The following is a 23,498-nucleotide window of genomic DNA, read 5'->3' as shown; positions in this document are numbered from 1 at the left end:
TCTGGAGCCATATGATTCAGATAAACCACAACTGCCTGCATTTTAACTTGATGTATTTGTTTTGAAAATACCACTGTTCACTTCAAGTTTTAGCTGCTAAGCAAACAAAGTTAATCTACACTGATAAATGGGGATATTTACTGGCATAGGGAGAAAAGATATCTTATGCTAAGCAAGCTGAAATAATACTTAACTGATCGATCCCAATGAAAATACTTTGTTAGCATAAACTTACTAAATACAGAAGAATAGAATTTTATAAATATTGATATATTGTCCCTAATGTATAGTTCTAATGTGAAAATTCTCCCCAGAACAGTCAGTTGCTAAATGCTGCTTCAGTGAAGGACAAAGGGCTTACAAAAACGTTGCCACAGGTTTTAGAATGGAGAATGTTGCCTGTAACTGAGATGGTTGTGGCGCTATTGACATTCAAAATCAGATTTTATGTGGGCTCCTGTTCTTTGTGCAAGGTTTTGGGTTTGAAGTTAAGCTAACAGGGTTTGTAATGATGCTTATCTTATGCTCTGGCTCTGTTCAATCACCAGAAAATATTAGGGCTGACAGGGCTAACTTGATATGCTTCTCAATTAATATTTTTATGCTAGATTAGAGCTTCTATATAGATCTGGACAAATGATATGTTTGTAGTTACTCAGCCACTATTTGCAACTGGCTCATGCTTGCTGCTGTTGCTACGGTATTGCAGCCATATGTGTCTGCTGTCCAAAGATAAAATCAGCCCAAATATTAATATTGAGTTTCAGCACCTTAAAGTGTAACTTGTTGCATTACAGAAATCTTTATATCTCTGATAGACCACTTCAATATGACACTTGGCTTTTCAGTTCTGGGTTAACATGTACAGTACGTGTCAGTGCCTCTTAACTCCAGGATCTTTTTCGGTAGCCTCCAGTTCTGGCATTCTGTCTCCAGCTTAAAATTTATGTTTTTCTCAGTTGGGTAGGGAATTTTTTAGTGGTGGTGTTTTCTTAAATGTTTTCTTGAATTATCGCACTGCAACCTGCTTAAAAACGTAATCTTGCAGAAACATAAAAAAACCTTTTGGCAAAACTGAGATATACCAGAAAAGAAGGAAAATGAGTTGATTGTACATGCATGTCCATATGTGTATCATATAACTGAAGATGTATTTACAGCTCTGATTTATAAAGATAATTTACCGTTAAGCTTTTAACCATAATGATTTAATTAAGATCTTTATTTTTACTTTCTGTAATTGCCAGTTTGTAGTGTTACTTTGTGAATTTTTTTATTTATTTACTCATAAATACTCAGAGAAGCTAAACAGAAACCTTGAGGTCTGGGATAGTTTCCCAAGTATAATTTGGGCTGTTGGTCAATCCGTGCTCTGCTTCTGCAGTCTGAAATACAAGTAGCTACAGCAGCACCTGCTAGTATAGCACGTACAGAATGTTAAGTCTGGCAAATCTAAAATCTGATTTTTATTCATGTAGTGTGTGGCCTGGGCAGTTGGAGGGTGTTTACAGAGGTGCTTCTAATTGTCAAGAATACCTTGCCCCGTGGGACTGTTGAGAAAATTGCGTTCAGATCCCGAAAATGACATTGCAGTGAAGATTCAATTTTACTTGATTGATTTAAGTTAATTCTGCTTGCTGCCAAACTGTAAGAACCATGTGGGTGTTTTTTTCACCTTTCTTTCCTCTCCTCTCTCTCTCTTGCCCAAAATAATACTGCTCAGAACTGCTGGTTCTGAGCTTGGTATAAGACAGTGGAACTATTCCAGATTTGAAAGCCATTTTTAGTAGCTGAAAGCAGTGCTATTCATGAAGGGCATGAGCTGAATTCCTCAGCACTGGTTACGTGACCAGCTGGGCCAGTTTCTCACACTTCACTGTGGATTCTTTTCTGACCATACTTGCTGAAAATCATTTATGCACAGTAAGATTTAGCCCGTATAATTTTATATTCTTTATTTACTGCCCCAACCTCATAGGCTGATCTGAGCTTATTTACACTTCAACTTGACACAGCTGAGAGGCAGCGTGTGCTGTTGGGCTAAATGGCAGGACATCCTGCTGGCCAAGCAGATCCCCAGGTGCCTCCTGGCTTGTGGCTTGGTTTGAAGACACCCGTTGTCTTCCAGGCAGCCGGGCCTCGTGCCCACGGCTGCGTCCCGACAAGCTGCAGCTGGGCCATCTGCAGCACCTCCCTTACTGGTACTGCCAGGTGGCCTCTGAATATTTTCTCAGCTAACCTTTTATCAGGAGAAGGAGAAAGAGGAGCTTCCCCTGCCAGCAAGCAGCATTCCCGGAGGTGAGGATTGGTGTGAGGAGGCAGAAGAAGGGATTGTGAGTACTGCCATGCTCATGAATGGAGAGGGCTTCAACTTGTTGCTGCAACAGAAGAGTGGGATTTTGCAATGAGGAGGAAGTGGTGTGGTTTGATATTGCTGCATCAAAGTTTTCAGTGACCCACCCATTTGTTTTGGCATAAATAGCTCTACTCTCAAGCTATGAACAGTCTGACGACTGGACACATACATCCAGGCTTGTGATCTTCAGGCTTCATTGCTGCTCTTTGAAGTTTGAGCTTTATGTATTAATGTTTTGTTTGGAGATCTAAATGTTTAGGTTTATAATTCTGCCCTTCTAGCCACTTCCCTGAAGTTATCTTGCAGAATAAATATGCTTTCATTCAGCTTTCCTTAAAATAAGGGGGGAGTTCCTTTTCTTGGCTGTTGGTTTAATTTTGATCTGTGTGACCTTACACTCGGAGGTAAGTGTTTGTTTGGGAGAATACAAAGGAGGAAAAAGCTCCTCAAATCTTCTGCCATTTTTTCTTTTGTTGCTGTTCTATTTTCTCTGTTTAGACACAGCTGCCTAATTGTCAGTTCCTGAATGCAGGTACTGCCAAAGGCACCAACTTTAACAGCAACAGCTTAGGAGAGTGTGCTCAGGTGTTCTGGCAAAGCTTCCAAGCCACTTGTAAAAATGCACGTATTTTTTGTGGAAAGTGTCCCATAGTTTGGAAAGTGGTTCTTTAGATGAACTTGTAAGGAATTTTGTTATGTGGATTATACCTCCCAAAGTAAGTGTTTTTTCACTTCATCTCCGGTGGGCTCAGTTTCCTTCAATTTTCAATATCTAGGATCTTAGCATCAAATCTGTTAATATAGCTACATTTAGAGACTAAAGCATAGAACAATTATAGCAATACTTCACTGTGTTACCCAGTAAACAATTTGACATGTTTTAAATAATCTCCATTTGGGCATGCACAGATTATTATTTCCGAATTAAGAAATTAGAATATTCCGGTTCTCATATTTCAGGCCTGTTTGTTTTTAAAGCGATACTCAGAATTGAGTGTAGGTCATAAATTTCTGTGGATAAAGTGAAGGCTGATTAGAATTTTAATCTTAAGGAAGGAAATGGTCTTGGGTAACGCACTACAGAGCAGAACAGCCCTTCTGTTAATACACAAGACAGTACTGTTTTCTTAAACTTTGCCTTCCAGTCCAATTACCACTTGTGCCTAGAAGTCATGACGGTGGTGCTTCCCGTTTGATAATGCAGAATGTAATCCTCTTCCATAAAAAATGATCTTGATTATAAAGCTGCTAGATAACAGACTCCTAAAGTTGAATTATAGGTAGCTGTGCCTGATACTTGTTGATAAATGAAGCAGATAGTATATTAAATTGGCCTGCTTCTGTCACTTTAAATGAGAGGAGATGGAGAGGCTTTCCTGTGACATGCTTTTCTTGTGATAGCATCTTGTGCATTGCCCGCTTGGGGACATAAACGAGGACAAAGCTCTCAGTTTCATAAATGACTTATTTCGAGATTACTGGAATCCGTGTTGCCGGGTTTCATTTGAAGCCCTTCTCTGATGGCCTCACGCTCCCAGGACACGGTGAGCTCATGCAAGGAGCCGTTCCAGGCAGCTCCTTCCCCAGTGGGAGCCCATGTGGGAAGCGGCTTCCCAAGAGATGGGGAAAAGCCGTGAGCTCCGTGTGTGCCGGGTACTGACCTTCTCTGTGCACCTACAGCAGAGAGTTGTTATCGCCTTTGATGAGGAGTTGCATTTTGGTGTTACCGCGAGAAAACTCTCAGTATTGCAGGCAGTATATTATGACAGTAGCACCAAAAAAAAAAAATCCACAAGGGAATTAAAATCTACCCTTATTTAGATGTTGCTTTTATATTTATAGGCACATAATGCCCAAATATGGTCTCTAAACTTGGCTGCGTGTCTTGCTGGTTTCTGTGTGTTTATTACATTGTACAGAACCGGGGACAACATTTGGCTCTGCGGCATTGATCAACATGATTCATGTGACATCCACTTTTGGCAAGAAAAGAAAGATGTGTATTTGTTTATTTAGTCCTTCAAATGTTAGACTGGACCTTACAGTTTATTGTCTCTTTCTAACATGTTTTGTTTACCATTTTCTAGCATCATTTAAAAACTCAGAGTTGTGGCCCATTTTGAAACATCCTAATCTCACTCCAAAGACTTAATGGTTTATATACAGCCTTTTATGTAAGGAACTTCAGATGGTTTTTCCTTTTTTTTTTCCTTTGATCACTTGTGTAATGTGCATTTGAAGTGCATGTGTATTGTGTTGCTTCCTGTTGCATGTGTATTATGTCACTGGTGTAGCATTAACTGCATTTGATTTTGCATTGAGAAGGATTGAATACCAAATGTCCTTTTCATATGTGTATATAATATAATTTTAGTTTTCATCTTTCAGTCAGTGCATGGAAGTTGCTAGGATTTGGGGCTTGATTAAAGGAATCTAAAAATATAGTATCAAAGTCAAATGAAAATCTATTTTTATAATTTCTGAAATTTTTATAGCATAAATCAGTGCAGAAGGAACAAAATATATTCAAGTTTTTTTTTTTAATTAAAATTTATTGCATTGTTTCATAGTAACAGCATAGCTAGTTGTCTCCCTTTTTCAGTGACCAGAGTCCAGTAATCAGGAATATACAAGTTTATGGAGAAACTCCTTGTAATGAATCTTTTTCTGAGAGAGTTGCATTCAAAGATTCCTTTTCATTCCATCTCTATTAGTGTGGAAAATTGCTAGTGTTTTTTCTCGTTTCCTAACTCGTTGCCTGAAACAGTGTTTGATAAGCTGACCCCCAAGGGTGGAAGTGCCCTTCAGAGAGAGACACTCTGTAGGATGTATGAATTCTTTAGTGGCATTTGCTACAGCTTTCAGGCCCAGCACCATGGCAAGTTTTGTTCTGGTATCTGCAGTAGATAGAGCATTTCAGCAACATTCCTTTTAAACAAAGCATTATCTGGTGATTCATTGTTAAACATATAGATGGTTCTGGAGCTCTAAAGAGACTCATTTCTTACTGGCTCCATATGTTATCTTTAATCAGAAAATAAGAAGGAAAATATGTGAACTGAGAAGTCTTCAGGAATCACATGGAACTGTAGAAGTTCTGACTTTTTACAGACAGTTTTACAGACCCCAAGGCTGGATGGGATTGTTGTTTTGCCTGCAAAGTGTTTTTTTGTCTGCTGGCATACAGTTTTTTTGTTACTCACAACCATGAGTGATTTTTGTGTTACTCATCCAACTTGTCAAAGCATTCAGAACTGAATTATCATGGCACATTTTTCTGTGCATGTTTTAATTTTCCCACTTCAGTTCATGGAATAGAAAGGAGTATTGGACTTGGGTGGCTGGAAAGAGATCTCCTTTTGCAATAGGCAAAATTTGAATGGCTAAAAGTGACCTTGCTAACATTTCACACCAAAAGGTCCATAAAAATAACAACATACTAGCATCAAACCATGCAGTATTAAGATACTCAGAGCTACTAGGAAGAGCAATAGCGCTCTTGGTAAGAGACATCAAAAAGCCTTGGACCACAGTATTTACCAGGGGTAGGGTTCCTGGCACCAACCCTGGAGAACATATGACCCTTGGTGGTACCTGCCATGCAACTGGAAAGTCACCACAAGCCAACACTCCAAGCAATTATCCCAAGAAGTTGTTAATTACTCTGCAGTAACTACAGCCCTTTAAAATGTATTGCCTGTGAATCCACTTTCCATTTAATTAAGGGGTCTTTAGTATTATGAAATGTGTTAATGAAGATACTGAAGTGCTGCTGTGGCTTGCAGGCCTCACGTCACTGGCTGAGGTGTACAGAGAAGCACGCACGGCAAAAGGCCATGGGGATTCGTCCATGCCGCTTACCTCAGAGTATCACAAATAAGAGTCAGGTATTTTACCATCTGTTTTTTATTTTAATTGTAATTTTTATCAGAGGAAATGCCACAAAAGCACCCGGTAACTTTCCATCTTTGTAGAATTGTGGTGGATCTTGACGCTTCCCATTTACAGCATTGGCTACATGTAAAATTTTGCAGTTTGAGGAAAAACAAAACTGTTCTTGGACTTGTATTTCCAAATGTGTTGAAGGGATATGTTGCTGTATTACTTATTGTACAGAACTTTTAACTAGCTTTATATCCTTAACACATGCATGCACATAAATGGCATCTCTCAGTGTAACTATTAAAGTATCTTTTAGATTTTGGAGAATCTGCAATTTGAATGCAATTCTAATGCTTTGTTTGTAAAGGAAAACAGACTATTTGGAGATGAGATTATGGAAATAATATGTGAAACTGTTTTAGTAATATCCGGGGACATTAGGCCTAATTTGAGTGAAATAGAACATAAACCTTATTCTAAAAAAAATAGAAGGAAAATTAAGAAAATAGGAGATCTTAGGAGATAAATATTTCAGAAGTCTTTACAGGCCTGCATGCACTTGCAAATGGGTTGTAATTTTGAAACCTCTTCATGTGAGATTTTTAAATTAATATGTCTTATATATAAAAGATTGGTAAGTAAATGTGATTAAACAGTATGTTGGTGGTTGATCTACTTTTAAGAGATTTTAAAATTGATAATTCCTTGTAACAGGAAACTGAGAACTATCTTAGAAAGCTGCTTTTTCCCTTTTACTAAATTCATAGGCTGAAAAGCTTAGGAGACTTTCCAAGTTAATAATTTATTTGGAGTTAAGAACTGTTTTCCACTCTTTCAACCACACTTTCAGTTTACTTTAAGATTACGTATTTCACTACTTTGTCTTTTTCTGCCAAAGTTTTGCATTGATATGAATGTTTTTTACCATCAGAAGTTTATTTCTTTCACCTAAAAACTACAGTGACATATTGACTGTTTGATTCAAAACTTAGCATGAGTGTATACCTAGATATTAACAAAGCTTGTGGTGTACCTGAGCTGCCTGTCATTAATTGCGCCATTAACCTTAACCTGTGTGGAAACACTGTAGGGCTTGTAGGACTCGATCAAAATACTTGATACATTTTTTTTATTCCTAATATTTTTCTAATAGAATAGGAGTAGAGTAGAATATCTAATAGGATAGTAACTTATGTGTATAACTCTCTTTCTACTTGGGTCAAAGCCCAATGAATCATTAGCTTTTTTCTTCAAAATATTTGATCATTGTGGTTAGAATTTTGTTTAAAAAGCCTGAGATTTTGGCCCCTCCTAGGAATGAAAGATGCCAATTAACTTGAGTGACTGCAGCAGAGCTACCAAAAGGCCAAAGGGGCTGGAGTAGGTTCCGTGTGGACCAGCTGAGGGAACTGGGCTTGCTTGGCTGGAGAGCCAGGCCCTGCAAGGAGGTCACAAGGAACATGGAGCCCGGCACCTTCCTGAGGTGCCTGGTGAGAGATAGCGGCATCGAGGGAAGCGGGGCAGGTTCTGGGAGCCTTGGAGCGCGTTGTGTGGGAGCCTATGGAACCTCCAATCTTGGAAGTGTCAGTTCCCACCAGGACCAAGGCCAGGCAGCCAGTTGGGTCTGGGTTGGAATTGAGAGGCTGGGCTAGATGATTCTTTGGTTTATGCCAACTCTTTTTTCTTTTCTGATAGCGATTTTTTTTTTTTTTTTTCCTTGATGTAAAGGGAATGTCTTTTGCCATATTGGTTCCTGCAGCATATGTGTGCTTTCTTCTTAAAGTCTTTTACACTGATTTTTATATCAAAAGTCTGTTGGGTAATTCTAGTTTAAGACTAGTAAAGCTCCAAGAATCTTGTGAGCTAGTCTACATTTTGTGCTGTGGTGTCTGAGAGGGGAGAAAAAGTCCTTTTAAATGAATTTCTTCTCTTTCCAAATAAGTAACTAACTAAATGTATTTGCAAGTATTTGCTCAACTCCTCAAATATTGGTTTAGGTTTAGAAAACAAATTAACTTAGTGTTTGAAAAATGAGACATTTTGTACCTGAACGCTTTTCTGTGTCATTATATCTGTGTCAATGACAGTAAGTACTTTGACCAAAGTAACAGGTCTTTCTTACAAAACTTAGGTAGGTGTACATATTCTTGTGACTAAGTTTTACCGTTGCTTGCATTTGCATTAAAATAATACCTTTCTATGTTTGTATTTTAGTCATTGCCATATGGAACGGCATGTGAAATTACAGTGCTTTAATGTTAGAAAGGTGGGTTTGTTTTGTTTGTTTTCTGAAGAAACTGAAAGTGTGAAGATTAGTTAGACTTATAGTATTATGCCAGCCTGCCAGTGCTGGATGAAATCATATGTTTATATGCAATATTTAAATGAATTAAGCTGTAAGTTGGATAAATTATAGATCAAAGTTAAACTACTAAGCCAGCTTGTTTCCCGTTTGGGGGGGCAGATTTGGTTGTGTTTTTCCTTGTTTTGTGTTTTTTATTATTACTGTATTATTATTTGAATGATCTGAATAACTTCTTCAGGGATAACTCAACTAAGACGCAGCTCAAGGGGAAGGACAAAGGACGGCAACATGGGTTGTCTGCTCTGTCTTTAACTACTGTGACCACATCTTGTCCTGTATTTGTATACTAGAAAGCAAAGCAAAGTTGGAGATTTGCTCAGTTTTAGCTTCTACGCTTTAGTCTAACCAGCATCTTGCTGCCGCAGGTACAAATTAACATGGCTACAAAATCTGACGGCTCCAGCTGAAGTCTGTTTCCCATGCTGTTTGTTTCTGGATGTGCTTCATAGCGTTTTTTTCTTGTTTGTTTTTTTGTATTTTTTTGGTAGTCAGGAAGTCAGTGTATATGTCGTACAGCTAAACACTGCTATTCAAGGAATAGTAGCTATAACAGCCAGAGAACATCATCTGAAGGGAGAAAATATTTGGAAAAATAGCTCGTCTAAGAGTTCAGAAAACAGAGAAGGACTTACACCGATGTTTTATGTATTCTGAGAATTGGGCACTTAGGGTTTTGTTGTTGTTGTTGTTTTAATTGCATATTAGTTGTATTAAGCTTTTTGAAATTGTTTGTTTGCATCTGCAAGGAAAAAAAAACTTTTTTCCAAAATATTGCTGTGGTGAAAATATTTGGTTCACATTGTTACGTTTTTAGAGCAAATGGTTCTTTTGTGTTCCTGATAGACTGACTGGTGCCTTGTTATACTTCTCCTTTTTATTATTCAAAACATACAATGTTGTCAGTCTTGAGTTAAATTACAGGTCACGCTCCCAGTCATACACTTAAATACTGCATCGTTTTTAACTTGCTGTTTTGCTAACCTTGACCTATTCCAAGGTGTTTACCTGCCCTGTCCCAGGCAGTGCTTTGGTGGTTGTGTTTGCTCTTGGTTGTCCCTCTGCCAATGTCTCTACACTTGGAAAAGCAGCTATTTCAGTCGTACTAGGCATATGGTGAAAGGTTGTAGGTTCTCCACTTTCTTCATGTGTTTACTTTTGCCTTTGATTCTTTCTTCCCCTGTACTCCTGGTGCATTTCATGTGGTTTAGCACATCCTTCAATGTTTTATTTTCTCTTTCTTTTTTCCCCCCCTCCCTCCATGTACAACTCCATATTCCCTTGGGCCCCCTTCCTGCCCCACCACGTCTGTGTGCTCTTATCAGATACTCCTGCACTTTGTACTTTCAGCTCGTATTCTGTTCCCTCCTACGTATAAACATTGCTGCTTCTGACTTTCCTGAGTTTCTGGTTCCTTTTGACTGAAACGCTTCCTATTCCCTGCGCCTCCTTTGTCCTGCTCTTATTCCCTGACTGAACTCCCTGGAAGGAGCGTTACTGGTTTTGGCAACATAATCAGGCTCTTGATGACTGATGGGCCATTGTGTTTAGCCTGATTTGGGTACTGTGAAGTAAAATTGTGTTTTCTGCCTGTGCTAAGGCAATCTGTCACACTGAAAGTAGACATTGATGATCCAAAGTCCTAATCCATGGCACTCCTCAAAAGCACCAAATGTTGGAAGATCTGTGATAATATGAGGGCTGGCAAGCTGAAAAGCCATCCTCTCTGGGTACTTCGAAGGTGGGATTACATATATTCCTCTTGCCTTTGTTCTGAGGAACAGGGTCTGAAGCCAGAGAGGCTGCCAAAACCATGATTCCACATGCTGCACAGTCACTTGCTCCCACCTTTATATCACCTCTTTTTGCTGGCAGGAACATTCACAATGAATTTTTCTAAAGTAGCCTTCTGGGGGATAGAGAGGTAATTTTAGCCCAAATGAGTTTACAAGACTGCACAAACACTTGTGCCGACCCTAGGAAGAGGGGGGAGAAAATGGAAACTGTGTATTTTGGCAGCAGTATTGATTTATGCTGGTTTAAATTGTTCATCAGACTATTACTAGAGATTCTTTTATTCAGAAATAAAGCTTTATTTAGAGCCTGGGCAGAATGATTTGTTTGTATTGGCTTTTGTTACTGTAAGCAAAATACACTACGTCTAGTTTAGAGGCATATTATTTGTACTGCTGCAGTCACTCTGTGACTCCACACATAATAGGAATGATTAACTTGCTAGAGGAAATAATGTGGATGTTTTAGCGCAAGGCGTGAAAGGGAGAAATCGGAGTTCTGTGTAATGATATTAAGCTTTTGGGCATATAGATAGCTTAAATGGGCTCACAGCTGCTTAACATATGCCCTCTGCCTGAACTCATTTTTATCACTTGATATCTGACTTCTCTCCACATACAAAAAGTTGATGTGATTGATACTCAGTTATACAATATTTGTCAGAATGAGCTGAATCATTCTGGGTCTGGATTTAAGAATATAGAAAAATCAAGCTGAAAGAACGAAAAAGGTCTTTTTTTGCATTTATTAAGCTTACTTAAAGCAACTCTTTGTTTGCTGGAGTTGGTGGTTGCTGCCTTTCTAAGCAGCAATTGCTGAGTGATTTAGAGTGCATTTCTGCTCTTTTGTTTGGATTTCATTTGCAAAACCATTTAGAGTTATAAAGCTGTCAACTTAAGAACATCTATATGCTTTGCGAGTGAGGGTTCATGTAGCGTTGGTGGTGTTCCCTCTGTTTTGCATTCCATTTGAATTCTCCAGTTTATCGCATTCTTCTTTGAACTAGTCTTTCAAATATGAGTGTTCTTGTAAGCCATGTAGCCTCCTTTAAAGTAGGAAGAATCTTCAAAGTTGCTAGAAATTGTGTCTGAGGTTAGTCATTAGATAAAAGAAGGTAGATCTCAACTGTAGTGTCCCACCCTTGCCAAATCTTGTCTATCAATCTATCAGTAGGGGAAGGCTCTGCTTAAACATTTTCAAGTGCTGCTTAAACACTTGAAAATTAGCAGGAATGGCTGAAACTAGAACTGACTCATAGGTCTAAACACAAAAAAGGAATGGCCAGAACTGATCATTGTTGATTACAAGAGTTGAAAGAGAATAGGGTGCCTATCGATTCTCAGATCCCTCAAATAATAAAAAGCTTAGTAACTGAAAACCATTATGAAAACAGTATTGTCTGTTGTATGGAATGTGGTTTGCTGAGTTCCCCTTCTGCAGATTCCTTTGGTGACTGAGCTCACCTTGACACTATGTGGAGTATCTGTGGTCTGATCCACTCTGATTCTGCACGTGATTCATCACTAGGCGACTCCCACAGGTTGTGCATGCAGGACTCCGTGTAGCATCTCTTATTCTCTCTCTTTTCCTGCTGTGCTTTTCTTCCAGCAAGCACAAACTACTCTTTCAAAGCTATCTGCAACCTATCTCCACTCTAGCTGTTATCCTATGTGCTGTGGAGATATTGACTTTTCTCCGCTAACAATTTAAACATTTACTTTGCACTGCGTTTTCTATTGACCATCTTCAGTGCTCTTTCCTGCAAAACCCCATGTGCATTGGACAAGATCTGTGTGACCCTCAGCTGGGCCACCTTATTGTCCCTTTACAAGTCCTTGCTTAAAATTCCTTTTTCTTGAGGCCTGCAAAATGATGTGATAGGAAAACAGGTATGTGATACATTTAATCTTCCTCTTGGTGGGTTGGTCTGTGCTTTATTGTATTCCACATGTTATTCTGTCTATAATTATCCAGTATATATATTTAATTTGAAAATTATTTGGGCAACAGCTGTCTTCTGTTGTGTGTATATGTTTGTTTTATCATTATAAAGTATTCAGTATAATTATAAAGCATACTTTCATAGTAAAAATGAGCAATTACTAAATGGCAGGTATCTCAATATGCAAATACTCTATTCAAACCGTAAAATGTTTCCTCCTGTTTCAGGAACTTCACTGAATAATAGCCTAAATGACTTGCAGATTAAAAGATAAAAATGTGATTTGCCTCCTCAACAAAGATGTAAAATTTAACGCAAACTTTATAGGGATAGTTTAACTGAAGTGTTATAAATTCCATCCACGTAAATCACAGTGTTTATTTAAAAAAAAAAAAAAAAAAAAAAAAAGAACACTTGGCCGTTACAATGATATTCTTCAGTGAGGTCTGCGGAAATATGAACAGGTGTTATGGAGTATTTTTACTAAACAGTCGACAGGTTTTAATTTAGGGTCTTAAATCATAATTGTTTTTCAATTTTTTGCTCTGCCTCTCAAGCATAATGAGGGCACACCTGATGCTATAAAAAAAACAGATGTCATTTTAGTGTTCCAGGACTGTGTGATAAGCCTGGAAGTCCTATGAGTTAGTATAATACATAGATAGCTATCAGGAAGCTCAACAAAGTATGTAAGACATGCTATTTAAATAATATTTGGGAATAGCTTGCAGCTTAATTTCTGAGCCTGAAAATATGGATATAATTTTCTTAACTTCCAGGAGACCCTGGAACTGGCAACTAACATATTCAACTTCTTGCTTTCCAGAAATCATTTTTAGTGAGACGAAACTGTTTGGACTTCATCATTTTGATTGGATGAACAACAGACTTAGAGGAAAGCTAGATAATGTAATTTGTACAAATTCTTAGAAATAGTGTTCCGTTACACTTTTCCTTAAGACAAAATCTCTTGGGGGGAAGGGGGAAGTTAGGTACCAGTGGAGCATTATGGAACTTGCTCCTTTTAACAGTTGCAAATTCTGTGCGCAGGTGTTCAGAGGCTTCTTGCAAATCATAGAGATTTTCCTCATAACAAAACTTTAGATAGGCGAGATTAAAGCCAAGTGGTGATGTCCTTCCACCTTGAAGAATGCTTCATAGTGTTTGCTATGAAACTTGACCTACTGCTCTTTTGCCAAGGCAAATTGCTGGAAGGACAGTCAGTATGACTGGTGAAGTCTAGGCTATGGGGAAGTGCAATTTGTTGTTGAGGACAGAATACTCTTGATGATATGAGGATATCAAGGGTAGTAGAAATGTGAGAAAACAGATACCCATTGGTTATATTTTGAATCTAAGGAAACAAAGCCACCCGTGACCTTGCAGATGGCCCTGGTCTAAAGTAATAACCTGAAGGAATGACTGACTGGTCAGTGAATCCGCTTTAATACCGTTTGCAACTTGAATATGTCTTGCCTTGTTGTATGACGTCTGGAATATCTATTTGGTTAAAACTCTTCTTAACAAAAAGATAAATGATACTTTTTTTTAATGTTGTGTATTTGTAAGAAACATGTTCTGTTAATAGTAAATTTGGTTGAAACTTATTCCAGTTAGCTTCTGAAAAGTGCATCACTGTCAAAAAAAATATATATATACTGTGTTGTGCTTTGAAGTTATATGTATTTTCTGCTGAGAGTAATGGGGAGGAATATCATTTGAACTTGAGAGTGACAGTACCAGTGATGTGCAATGCTTAAGTCTTCATTTACAATTTCAGAAAGGGAATGAGTTCTCCCCTGGAAAAGGATGAATTTAACTCTGAGCAATGAAAAGTAATTTGTTGATTGCTTTGGAAGAGATGCTTGGTTTGGTGGTAGGGACATAGAGGAGGTGCTAAGACCCTTCTCCCTACCGCAAGAGTCATTCAGACCGTGTTTGTGCCTTGGAGGCTTGGGTTGACAAAGTACAGCTACTGTGGCAGCTTGCATGAAGCATCCCCTTGGGCTCCAGAGAGGAGGTGGAGGCATCCAGTGCCTCCCTTGGCCATCAGCATCCGATGTGACCAGCGCAGAAGGGGCAAGCAAGGTGGCTTTTGCCTAGCAGGTACCTATTTATGGTCTTTCCCAGTGTATTCCTGCCATTGCTGGAAAAGAGTTGTATGCGGCATCATTTTTGCCTGCCTTGCAAAAGGCAGGATTTGATCTCCCCCGTAATACCTCATTGGATCATTTTTTTTTAAAGTTAGTTAAAAACCTGTGAAGGATTTCTTGATGGATCTGTGTTAATCACCTGTATCTTCACTGTTTTTAAGGGAGTATCTGTTTAAACAACATATGCATTAGGGTAAGGACAGAAAATGGAAGTACCAAGTAACACTAAATTGCTCGTTCTTCAGCAGTGTGCCAGAACTGCCCCTTGGCTGCAGTAACAAGTAATTGTAAAGTTCTTTCAAACAACATAATCCGATTTGTAAGCATTGAAAATGAATGAGGTTAGCCCATGTTGCACACAAGTTGCTATAATTTATGGTATAAAACAGCACACTGAGCTCAGGGCAAGTATGTACTGTATGTGGCTGCTATGGTGATTAAAACACAAAAATAAAGCAGATAAATATGCGCCATACTAGAAATTCATTACTGGCAGCCTTTCAGATCGCAGGCTGTTTCGGCTTGCGGTGTCAGGAGTGTTTCATAATCCCGCATAGCAAAAGGGACCTCCTGGGGCAGGGAACACAAAGTCTTTCTGGAGAGGAGGAGTTACGTAATGGCCTGATTCTACCTTGTCAATAAGCAAAATAAGCACAAAAGTGATAAACAAAGGGCTTTTATAAATGTCTTATAGTTCCTTGAAGATTAGTGTCTGGACAGAATTTGGAAATGTAAAATCTTAATGTTAACTTGCCTCAGAGTTAGCAAGGAGGGGGGTGAGGCAGCCTGTGGAAAACTCGAGAGTCCGGTGCGTGTCCCGTATCACACCCGATCCCAGGAATGGTTCTGAGCACTGTACTCACCTAGGTCGTGGCTCTGCTCACGTGCTTCCTAGCATTCCAGCTGCTCTCAGGTGTGGGTAACGCCAGTTTCAGTCGTTTGCCTGCAGTGTTTGCAGTGCCTGTGGGAGCCTCCCCAGCCAGGGGGGACAGTCCATCCCGGATGGGGGCTTTCGCTGAGCGCGGTCCCGCCGGTGCTCCCTTCCCTCGCCGTTTAACATTCTTCTGCTGTCACGTCCATCCCCCTCCTGCAATGCAGAGCGATGCACTTGTCTGATGGAGGCTTTTTCCAGGCGGGATTCAAAGGGGAAAAACAACCAGTGCGTTTCCTCACCGACGTCGAGAGTGAAAGGAGCAGGGAGACTTGAAGCGCTTGCTGCCTTTAAATCCCTGTCAGGATCTGCCGAGCGCTGAAAGCAGCGCGGCTCGACATGGTGATCTTCAGAGCCTAACTTTCCGGGGGGAGGGAGAAAGTGGAAAGCAAGCCGAGCGCTGGAGAGGAGCTTTCTCGCTTCCCCCGCTGGGTCCCTTGCTGACTGTTTTTATTGATTTCACTCAGTGGAGGCCAGCTAGCTCGCCGGAGAAACACTGTGTAATGTGTTCTTTCCTGGCTCTCATTAGAGGAGCTCAATGCCGTGCGGTCACGCTGCCGAGCGCGCCTGGCAAGCTGCCCGCGCGCTGTGGTACCTCTCCCTGAGGCGGCGCGAGCGCCCGGCTCCAGCAAGGCTTTCCGAGCACTCCCGCCTCCTCGGAGCCCAAAGCCATTCCAAACTGAAGTTATTGGTGCCTGTCAAAGCTTGTCACCAGCTTTGGTGATGAGCAAGGGGACGGATGCTGTGACACTCATGCTTGTTTTACTAAAAGTCTCCCCTCTTGGGAAGGGAATGAAGGGAGCAGTGGATGCACATGGCTGCTAAGGGGTGCTCTCTTTTTCTTTGCAATTCCTGTCTTCCTCGAGTGGCTAATGTGGTTTAATTAAGGCTAAGAGCGTAAGTGAGATATTTCAACAAATATGTGAGCCTTCCTGGCAGTGTTGCAGCTGCAAGTGAAGCAAAACTACACTCCCTGTGACAGCATTGATGATGTTGTCATGAATGATCCTGTCAGTCATCCTGCCCTATCAGCAGGACTGATACTGCTAGGGGAGAAAAAAGGTGTTAACTTGTGCTTTAGGACTTAATTTGTTAAAATATGTATTTTGTAGGAAGAAATAATCTGCGAAGTGGGACTCGACCAGCTAGTTTTCTGTAAATTTTGTTGTTCTGTGCCTGTAAATGCTTCCATTTGATTTAGTTCAATTGTTCAATTTCTTATTCAGCAGTTCCTCCTGTGAGTGCTTCCCAAACCCTTCATGACTGGATGCACCTATGTGAGATGTGTGAGGATCACGTAGGTTTAAATTAAATCAAGTTCCAAGCTAATAAAGCTGTGTTCATCCTAAATTACAATTGCAACTTTAGGATGCTATCTGATCACTTGTACTGAGAAGATACTTTAGGTCTCTGTGTAAGGGCATTAGTGGTTATTTTTTTTTCTTTTTACATTTATCCAGATTCTTGAAGAATCCTTTCTGGGATCAGAAAGATATAAAATCTTGTTCTTATTTAAATCTGGCTTCTTGCAGAACTTGTTTGAGGTTTTTCTGCCTTTTCAGAAACCTTTCCAAATCAACATAATATAATTTATTCCTGATGTTTCTGTTGCCAGGAATTGACATTATAAAAGCAGCTTAGTTTTATGAAGTTTTTAAAATTATTTCTTTATGCACTATATAACTAGAGAACAAAACTTATGTAATTCTGCACTCCTTGATATAAGGAAGCATATTCATACAAATCTTGGTTTTGATTCAGAGTTTGCTTTCTGCATAATGAAAAATCATATGCCCTCTCTGGTTATACTTCAATTTATAAGGTGCTAACTAATAGAAAATACTCAATACTCAGTGAATACTATAGCTGTAGTTGTAGTTCTTTCTCGTAGTTCTCAAACCTCAAACAGTAAATCATTTGTCAATCTTTCTTTTGTGCATCTTGCATCTAAGGATTTGTCAGCCTTTCTTCTTTGCAGTTTTTGAACTGTATTTATAGACTTTTTTTTTTAAGCTGGCAGATGGCCAGTTATTTATCTGGGTTCATACATATTGTGCAAGAAAGAAACAGAACATTTTGTATGCTAAAATAATGGGGCAAAAGGCTACTTGTAAGCAAAATTCATTGTGTGACTGGTTGGTAACTTCTATTTAGTCCTTGGCCAGTGAACAAAGCCCCCTTTGATATTGCCCTATATTAAAAATAATGGAATAGCATGAGCTTAATGAAGAAACAAGGCAATACAATGCTCCTACTATGAAAAATGTGGTCATCCATTTCCTCAACATTCTCTTTGGCATTCAAAAATTTGAAGGCTTCTTTATACATTTGTCACTCCTAATCACGTTAATTTATTCTTCTAAATTTCTGATGTTTTCTTTTGCTGTTCTACAGACCTCAGCTGTTGTGCTGGTAGAAAACTATAGAAGTCCACTGCCTGTTGGAGGAGTTCAGTTTGCTGGTGGCAGTGGTAAATTCAGTTCCTTTTTCCCCCCGTGTTTTCCAGTTATTTTCCCATCCGCTTTCCAACAGATTCTTTGCATTTATCTCTATTTATCAGGGTAGATTACAGCCCGGGTCACCCAGAGTTTGTCACGTTGCTTGCAGAGCCCCTTTGCGCTGCCGGTTGCAGCCGCGCGCTCGGCCCCAGCAGAGCCAACGGGTGCGTTGTGGTTTTGCCTGTTTGCACTTAGTGCTGTGGGTCGGGAGGCAGGGCTGAACCACCAAAGAGGCAGACGTTCAGCCCTGCAGAGGCAAACCCCAACAGCAAACCTGTATTGTGTGAAAATTAGGTTCTTGGTGGCTGTTTTCAAAGTTTCTGACTGTGTTCAACCTTTCAGTATGCTGGCTAAAAACAGCTGGTAATGCAAGTGTAGGTTTTCTAAAACACTGATAAGCAAGAGGAAGGAACAGAAGCCTTTGGGAGAGATATTAAATTCCACTCAGGTATGAGGCAGCAAAGCCCTTGGTTAAGTCTAAAACTGGAAACATTCAAAAATTGACTTACTAGTCTGCTGAAATGCAACAAAATTAACTATATCTGTTTTTTCTTTGTGCTTCTTGCTGCCTTAAAAAGGTTCTGATGTCTTCAGGAAATCCTGTCTGGGGTAAAATCTTTTGCCTATTCCAGGCTGCCTTGCAGCTACAGCTGTTTCTTTTCTGTTCTGACTTGCAGAGCGGGTCTGCTTCTTGCTGTTAGGTGCTCTACTCACCCCTCTTGGAGATGACTGCCTTTTGGTGATGGGCAACCTCATTCCTAACTCCCACTTATAAAAGCTTTTTAAACTTGGGCAATATTTCCAAGTTACAAATGAAAATGGAAAGCTTCAATTGGTGTGTAAAAGTGCTGTGGCTCGAGCTATCGGCTATTTTGAGTCAGATGTCTCAGGCTATTTGCACTGTATTACTACACTTGCATGAATTTAAAGACTGGCAGTGATGAAGGGCACCCTATGGGCTGTCACAGTCCTCCCATACATATTGACCCAGGATAGCACAAAGTTTGGGAGTTTGCTCAGGGATGGGATGGCTCAGCGCATGTCTCCTTACCCTTTGCAAACGCAACATGGATCTTTAATGACTATATGCATTAAAGATTTGAGTGACTTTCTCTAACTCAGCATCCAGTGGCAGCATCTGTCTTAGTACCTTTTCAGGCCTTCTGGAAAGCTTCCAAGTGGAAGACTTCCACCTCCTTAATCACGGGAAGGAAAAAAAGCCCTAGCACTCTGCTCTGAATGTCATTCATTCGTGTGTGCTGACCTGGCCTGACCTTGTTTAGATTGGGATCTAATGAGCTCGTGGCCCGAGGTGGCGTGGTAGCAAGCTTTGCAAATAAGCAAATCTTGTGTGTTTTTTTTTTTTTTCCTGCATGCATGTGTGTTAAATTTATTACCTCAATAAACAAGTGTATTGCACGCTCAGGTATGGACTTTACAATGTTGTAGTGAGGAATAAATTGTAGAACTGCAAATTGCCGTGTCACTTTATAAATTCAGGAGGGGACAGCATGCAATATTTATGATTGTGAAACAATGAAGCCCTAATTGTTTTTGAATTTAAATGCAGATGATATAATACTAAAATGCTTAATCTGAATGGCCTGCAAATTCTGGGCACATCTGTCAGATAAAGACCCATATTAATGGGGCAGGGAAAGTAAGATTAAAAACTACTAGTGTTGATTTAAAATAGGACAGATGCATCAGTAGAGTATCATAACGGAGACCAAGTTAAATAAAGTTAGGCATTATATTGCCCTGAAAGGTTTGGGTTTGTTTTCTTTTGAGTCCTGGCCTGGAGGGAGAGCAGTGTTGGGATTGTGTTTTTTAAGTTATTGACAAAGCTACTGTCAGCCTCAGTGGAGAGTATGCCCCCAAAATGCACATATATGAAGAAAAACATAAATGCTGAGGCCTTCAAATTAAAAAAGCAGTTAAGCACAGGCTAGTACATACCACTAGGCTAATAAAGCTGGCAGGTAGGGCTCAACGTATAATTGTAACTGGAAAAAACAAACAAAATTATTTGAGTTATAAAATTCCAAGCATTTTCACAGCAACCATGTGGGCAATTCCAAGCGGAAGTCTAATGAATCCTATTTTTGTTGGACATGCCCCATCCACCGGGTACTTCAGGCCATAAATCCCGACTCCCTGAACCCTGGAAGAGCTCCAGGCCCCACAGGGAAACAAAGCTCTGGTTTCCGAGGGCCGCGGTGCAGGAAGGGTTGTGCTGGCAACAAATGTTGTCAGGGCTCGGTATTTATGGTGGGCCCTACTCATAGGGAGGCAGCAACTTGTTTCGTTTTTAACAGAGCTGTGTCGGAGCGAGGGATAAAAGGTTTTTTGATAACGTGCGGAATGCGGAGGGGGAGGTAGGAGATAGGCGCTTACTGTACGGCCGAGGCGGCCGCGGCCTCGTTATCGGGCCGGCTCTAATGATGTGCGGCGGTCACTTTATTTGAAAGCTTCATGGCTCGCAGAAAAGTAAACAAATTCATTACATTATTTTTAAAAGAAGATTAAGTGTAGTCTGTTGTCTGTTGGACAGCTGCTGCAGTAATCTTTTACAAACACTTTATAAATGACCACCCTCGGTGTCTTCCTGGGTTTTCTGTGGCTGCCTTGTTATTTTAGTAAGTACCAGCGTGGCTTTTCGAAAGAAAAACGTTGTGTCCTGTAAAATAATGACATACCTGCTTTCACCCTAAATATTATTTCTTCCCAGCACAAGTTATAAAATATCTTCTATACAAATGCAACATATGTTGCTTTTGTGTGTGTGTGCATCCATGTTTGCACATGAAGGCTGGCTTTTCTGTAAAAATAAATATTTCAAACAAGAAAAGCATGTCTTCTATGTTGTCCTACTCTCTCTAACTCTAATGTCTGTTTTCTTGCCCTTTTTCAGTCTTTGAAAACAGGAGGTTGAAAAGAGGAGTCGGGAGTGGACTTAGATGCCACATGAACTGGCCCTGAATGAGTATTTAGTCCTCAGCAGGTGGTTTTGGCGAAAAAGATTACGAGCAGGTGATGCCTGGTGTGACTGTCCTTGGTTTGCATGTCAGCAGTAATAATGATAGTTAGCACCGTGTCAGGAGTTTCTTTTCAGAGCACTTGGCAAACCCCAGCTGATGTAGTACGAAGGATCTGGCACGTAACAAAGATGTTGGCTGAAACCACTTTTTACAGAGTGATGGGTCTGTGCAATTCAGATTTCAGTTACGAGTTCCCCTAACTGGATAAGAGGGAATAGAAGAGCTTTGCTTCTGCCTTTCATTTACCCTCCCGAGGGTCCTCTGCTCTGATGGAGATAATTTCACCTCATCTTGCCTTGTTCCAAATTTAGCTTGCCCCTGTAGGAGACTCTTGCTCGCTCTTCTTGCGTTAATGAATCCAGTACAACTGTTTCCGAGGAAGTGGGTTAGTTGATGGAGTTGTTGGAAGTCGTTACGGGTTGGTAGGCATCACTGACACTTTGAATTTATGTATTTTGTGGTGTTTCCTCCAGTATCACACACAGCCTCTCCTAATCTTGTTAAAAGCTATGAGCAGGAAGCTTAAATTGTCTTGAGAGAAAATGCTAAATATGGCCGGGTATAAAATGGAAGCCAGACAGCCCAATTCAAATCTAAGCTCGTAACTGAGAAGTGTCTCAGTATTTGCAGTTTTAAGTTGACTGCGGTTGATAGTAGAGATATAACACAGCAAATAGGAGCAAAAATCCCCAGTGCTCATTCTAGAGGCTAATATTAACAGTATTTGTGTTACTGGGTTTCTCTTTTTAACTTGTAGGAAGAGATGACATGTAAGTGCTCTTCAGCATGCACACCTTTAGCATCCTTTATATTGCAGTGCCTGAACCGTGGAAGCAGCAGAGAAGCAACAGTTCCAGGTGAAGGTGTCAGAGTTTTATTCAGGATTGTGTCAAGTTCATAACTCTGAGATAACTGAAGAATTAGCTGAGACAGTTCAGTCAAAATAGTCCAGGAGTCCATTTCAGGATGTCATATTTCTCATTGCTCACTTGTTATGGGGAAGCCGCATGTAGGAGGTGGTTTCACGGTGCCCAAATTCCACTGCAAAGTAATTAGGGTTCTGAAAAGGCTAAGTTTCTCAAGAAGACATGATAAGAATGGTCTTTGTCCTTCTGCAGTGTGAATTGGGAAGGGGAATGAGTAAACAGCCATCTAGTGTTACACTAGCTGGAGTTTCATATGCTTCCAGTTGATACCTAGCCACTGATGCTGACAATTCAGTGGGATCATTGCCTGGAAAAGTCACAGGTCAACAATTAATGATGTTCTGAGAGCCATTGAAATGTGTCCTAACTTGTTATGGAGCAGGTTTGTATTTGCATACTGAGGGAACACTGGGTTCTCAGTAAAACTATGTAATGATGTTCATCTGTATTTTAAATATTTTCATTTTGGAAATCCTTATGCGTTCGCGTTGTCAATATGAATTGCTAACTGTTCAGCCTACAATAAAGATACAGCACCTGTGTGGAAGATGGATTTTCTCAGTCCGGGGAAATGTGAGGTTACAGAATAAATGGCTTCAACCTCTTGGTCACGGGGAACCTTGGGAAACTCTACTTCTGACATCAGTGTGTTCATGTTGAAATTAAACCTCCACACCCTTCCTCCACTGCGAACAGCCCCTGCTGCTCACATTTCTCCTTCTGCTATGAGAGCAATCAGCACAACAAATATTAGGTATCGTGTTTAATTTACCTAGAACATGTTCAGATTACTGTATTGCTGAAAACAGTAAAATCATCTGTAGAGGGGGGAAAACACAGTTTCTGCAAATTTCTGCATTAGCAGTGTTTACAATTCCATAAATTGGGCAGAACAGAAAGTTGATGTAAGCGTGTACAGCTCAACATCTAGTTCAAAATATTTATTGTGCTTTTTGGTTGCATTTCTGCATATTAGTTTGTGTTCCTATAGCAATATAAATATTTTCTCTAATTATTATTTCAGGCAACAAATGAAGAGGAAGATCTTACTGCAGAAGAAGATCTTACTGAGGAGGAAAGACGGAAACTGGAAAGAAAATTAAAGAAGGAGCGAAAGAAAGAAGAAAAAAAGCTGATGAGAGAAGCTGGGATCTCTGCTAAAAAGGAGGAGCCCAAAAAGCCATCAGGATCTGAGCTGGCTCTGGCCTATTTAACTAGGTAAGAATACTGAAACCGGTAGAGATGGTCCCTAAAGAAGTGAGCTGTAAACTGTGTCAGAAATTAGAGCAAGCTGAACCCAGTAATAAGACATTAAAGGAAATTCCTGTAATTAAGTACGAAGTTAATGTTTCATCTCAGTTAACACCCTTCCATATAGTGTTCTCACTATTTATATATTTAAATTTAAATATTTAAATATTTATATTTATATCTCAGTTGCAACTGAAGGATTCTAAGTATGGTACAAATATTTTATAAAAAGTTAGCTCCTATCAAGAAGATGTTATTTGATGCAGTAATCCAGTGATATTTTTACGAAGTTCAGGGGCTTATTACAGAAAGGATTGCACTGGATAAATTAGTTTCATTTACTGCATTGTTTTATTCATTTG

General features: G+C 39.9%; 2 protein-coding genes across 4 annotated transcripts in view; one reads left to right on the top strand and one right to left on the bottom strand.

Moving 5' to 3' along the window:
• The window catches only part of GPR146 (G protein-coupled receptor 146), a 39,653-nt gene extending 24,282 nt beyond the window's left edge, over positions 1 to 15,371 (bottom strand). The window contains exon 1 of the mRNA XM_010217202.2: positions 15,353 to 15,371. The gene's annotated coding sequence lies outside the window, so the exon portion shown is untranslated. The remainder of the gene's footprint in view (positions 1 to 15,352) is intronic.
• The window catches only part of CHLSN (cholesin), a 110,983-nt gene that overhangs the window by 65,876 nt on the left and 21,609 nt on the right, over positions 1 to 23,498 (top strand). For 2 of the 3 annotated variants that reach the window (XM_088529454.1, XM_088529456.1), the window contains exon 3: positions 22,910 to 23,103. In XM_088529454.1, the coding sequence (XP_088385580.1) occupies positions 22,910 to 23,103 (194 nt within the window). The remainder of the gene's footprint in view (positions 1 to 22,909; positions 23,104 to 23,498) is intronic. The other variant, XM_088529455.1, reaches the window with a different exon arrangement.

The sequence above is a fragment of the Tinamus guttatus genome, unplaced genomic scaffold (assembly GCF_059628265.1).
Source record: "Tinamus guttatus ecotype Peru unplaced genomic scaffold, ASM5962826v1 Tinamus_guttatus_pri_ptg000330l, whole genome shotgun sequence".
NCBI classification, from domain to species: Eukaryota; Metazoa; Chordata; class Aves; order Tinamiformes; family Tinamidae; genus Tinamus; species Tinamus guttatus.
The sequence above is the reverse complement of the archived record's forward strand: the minus strand, read 5'-3'. Positions and strand labels throughout refer to the sequence as shown.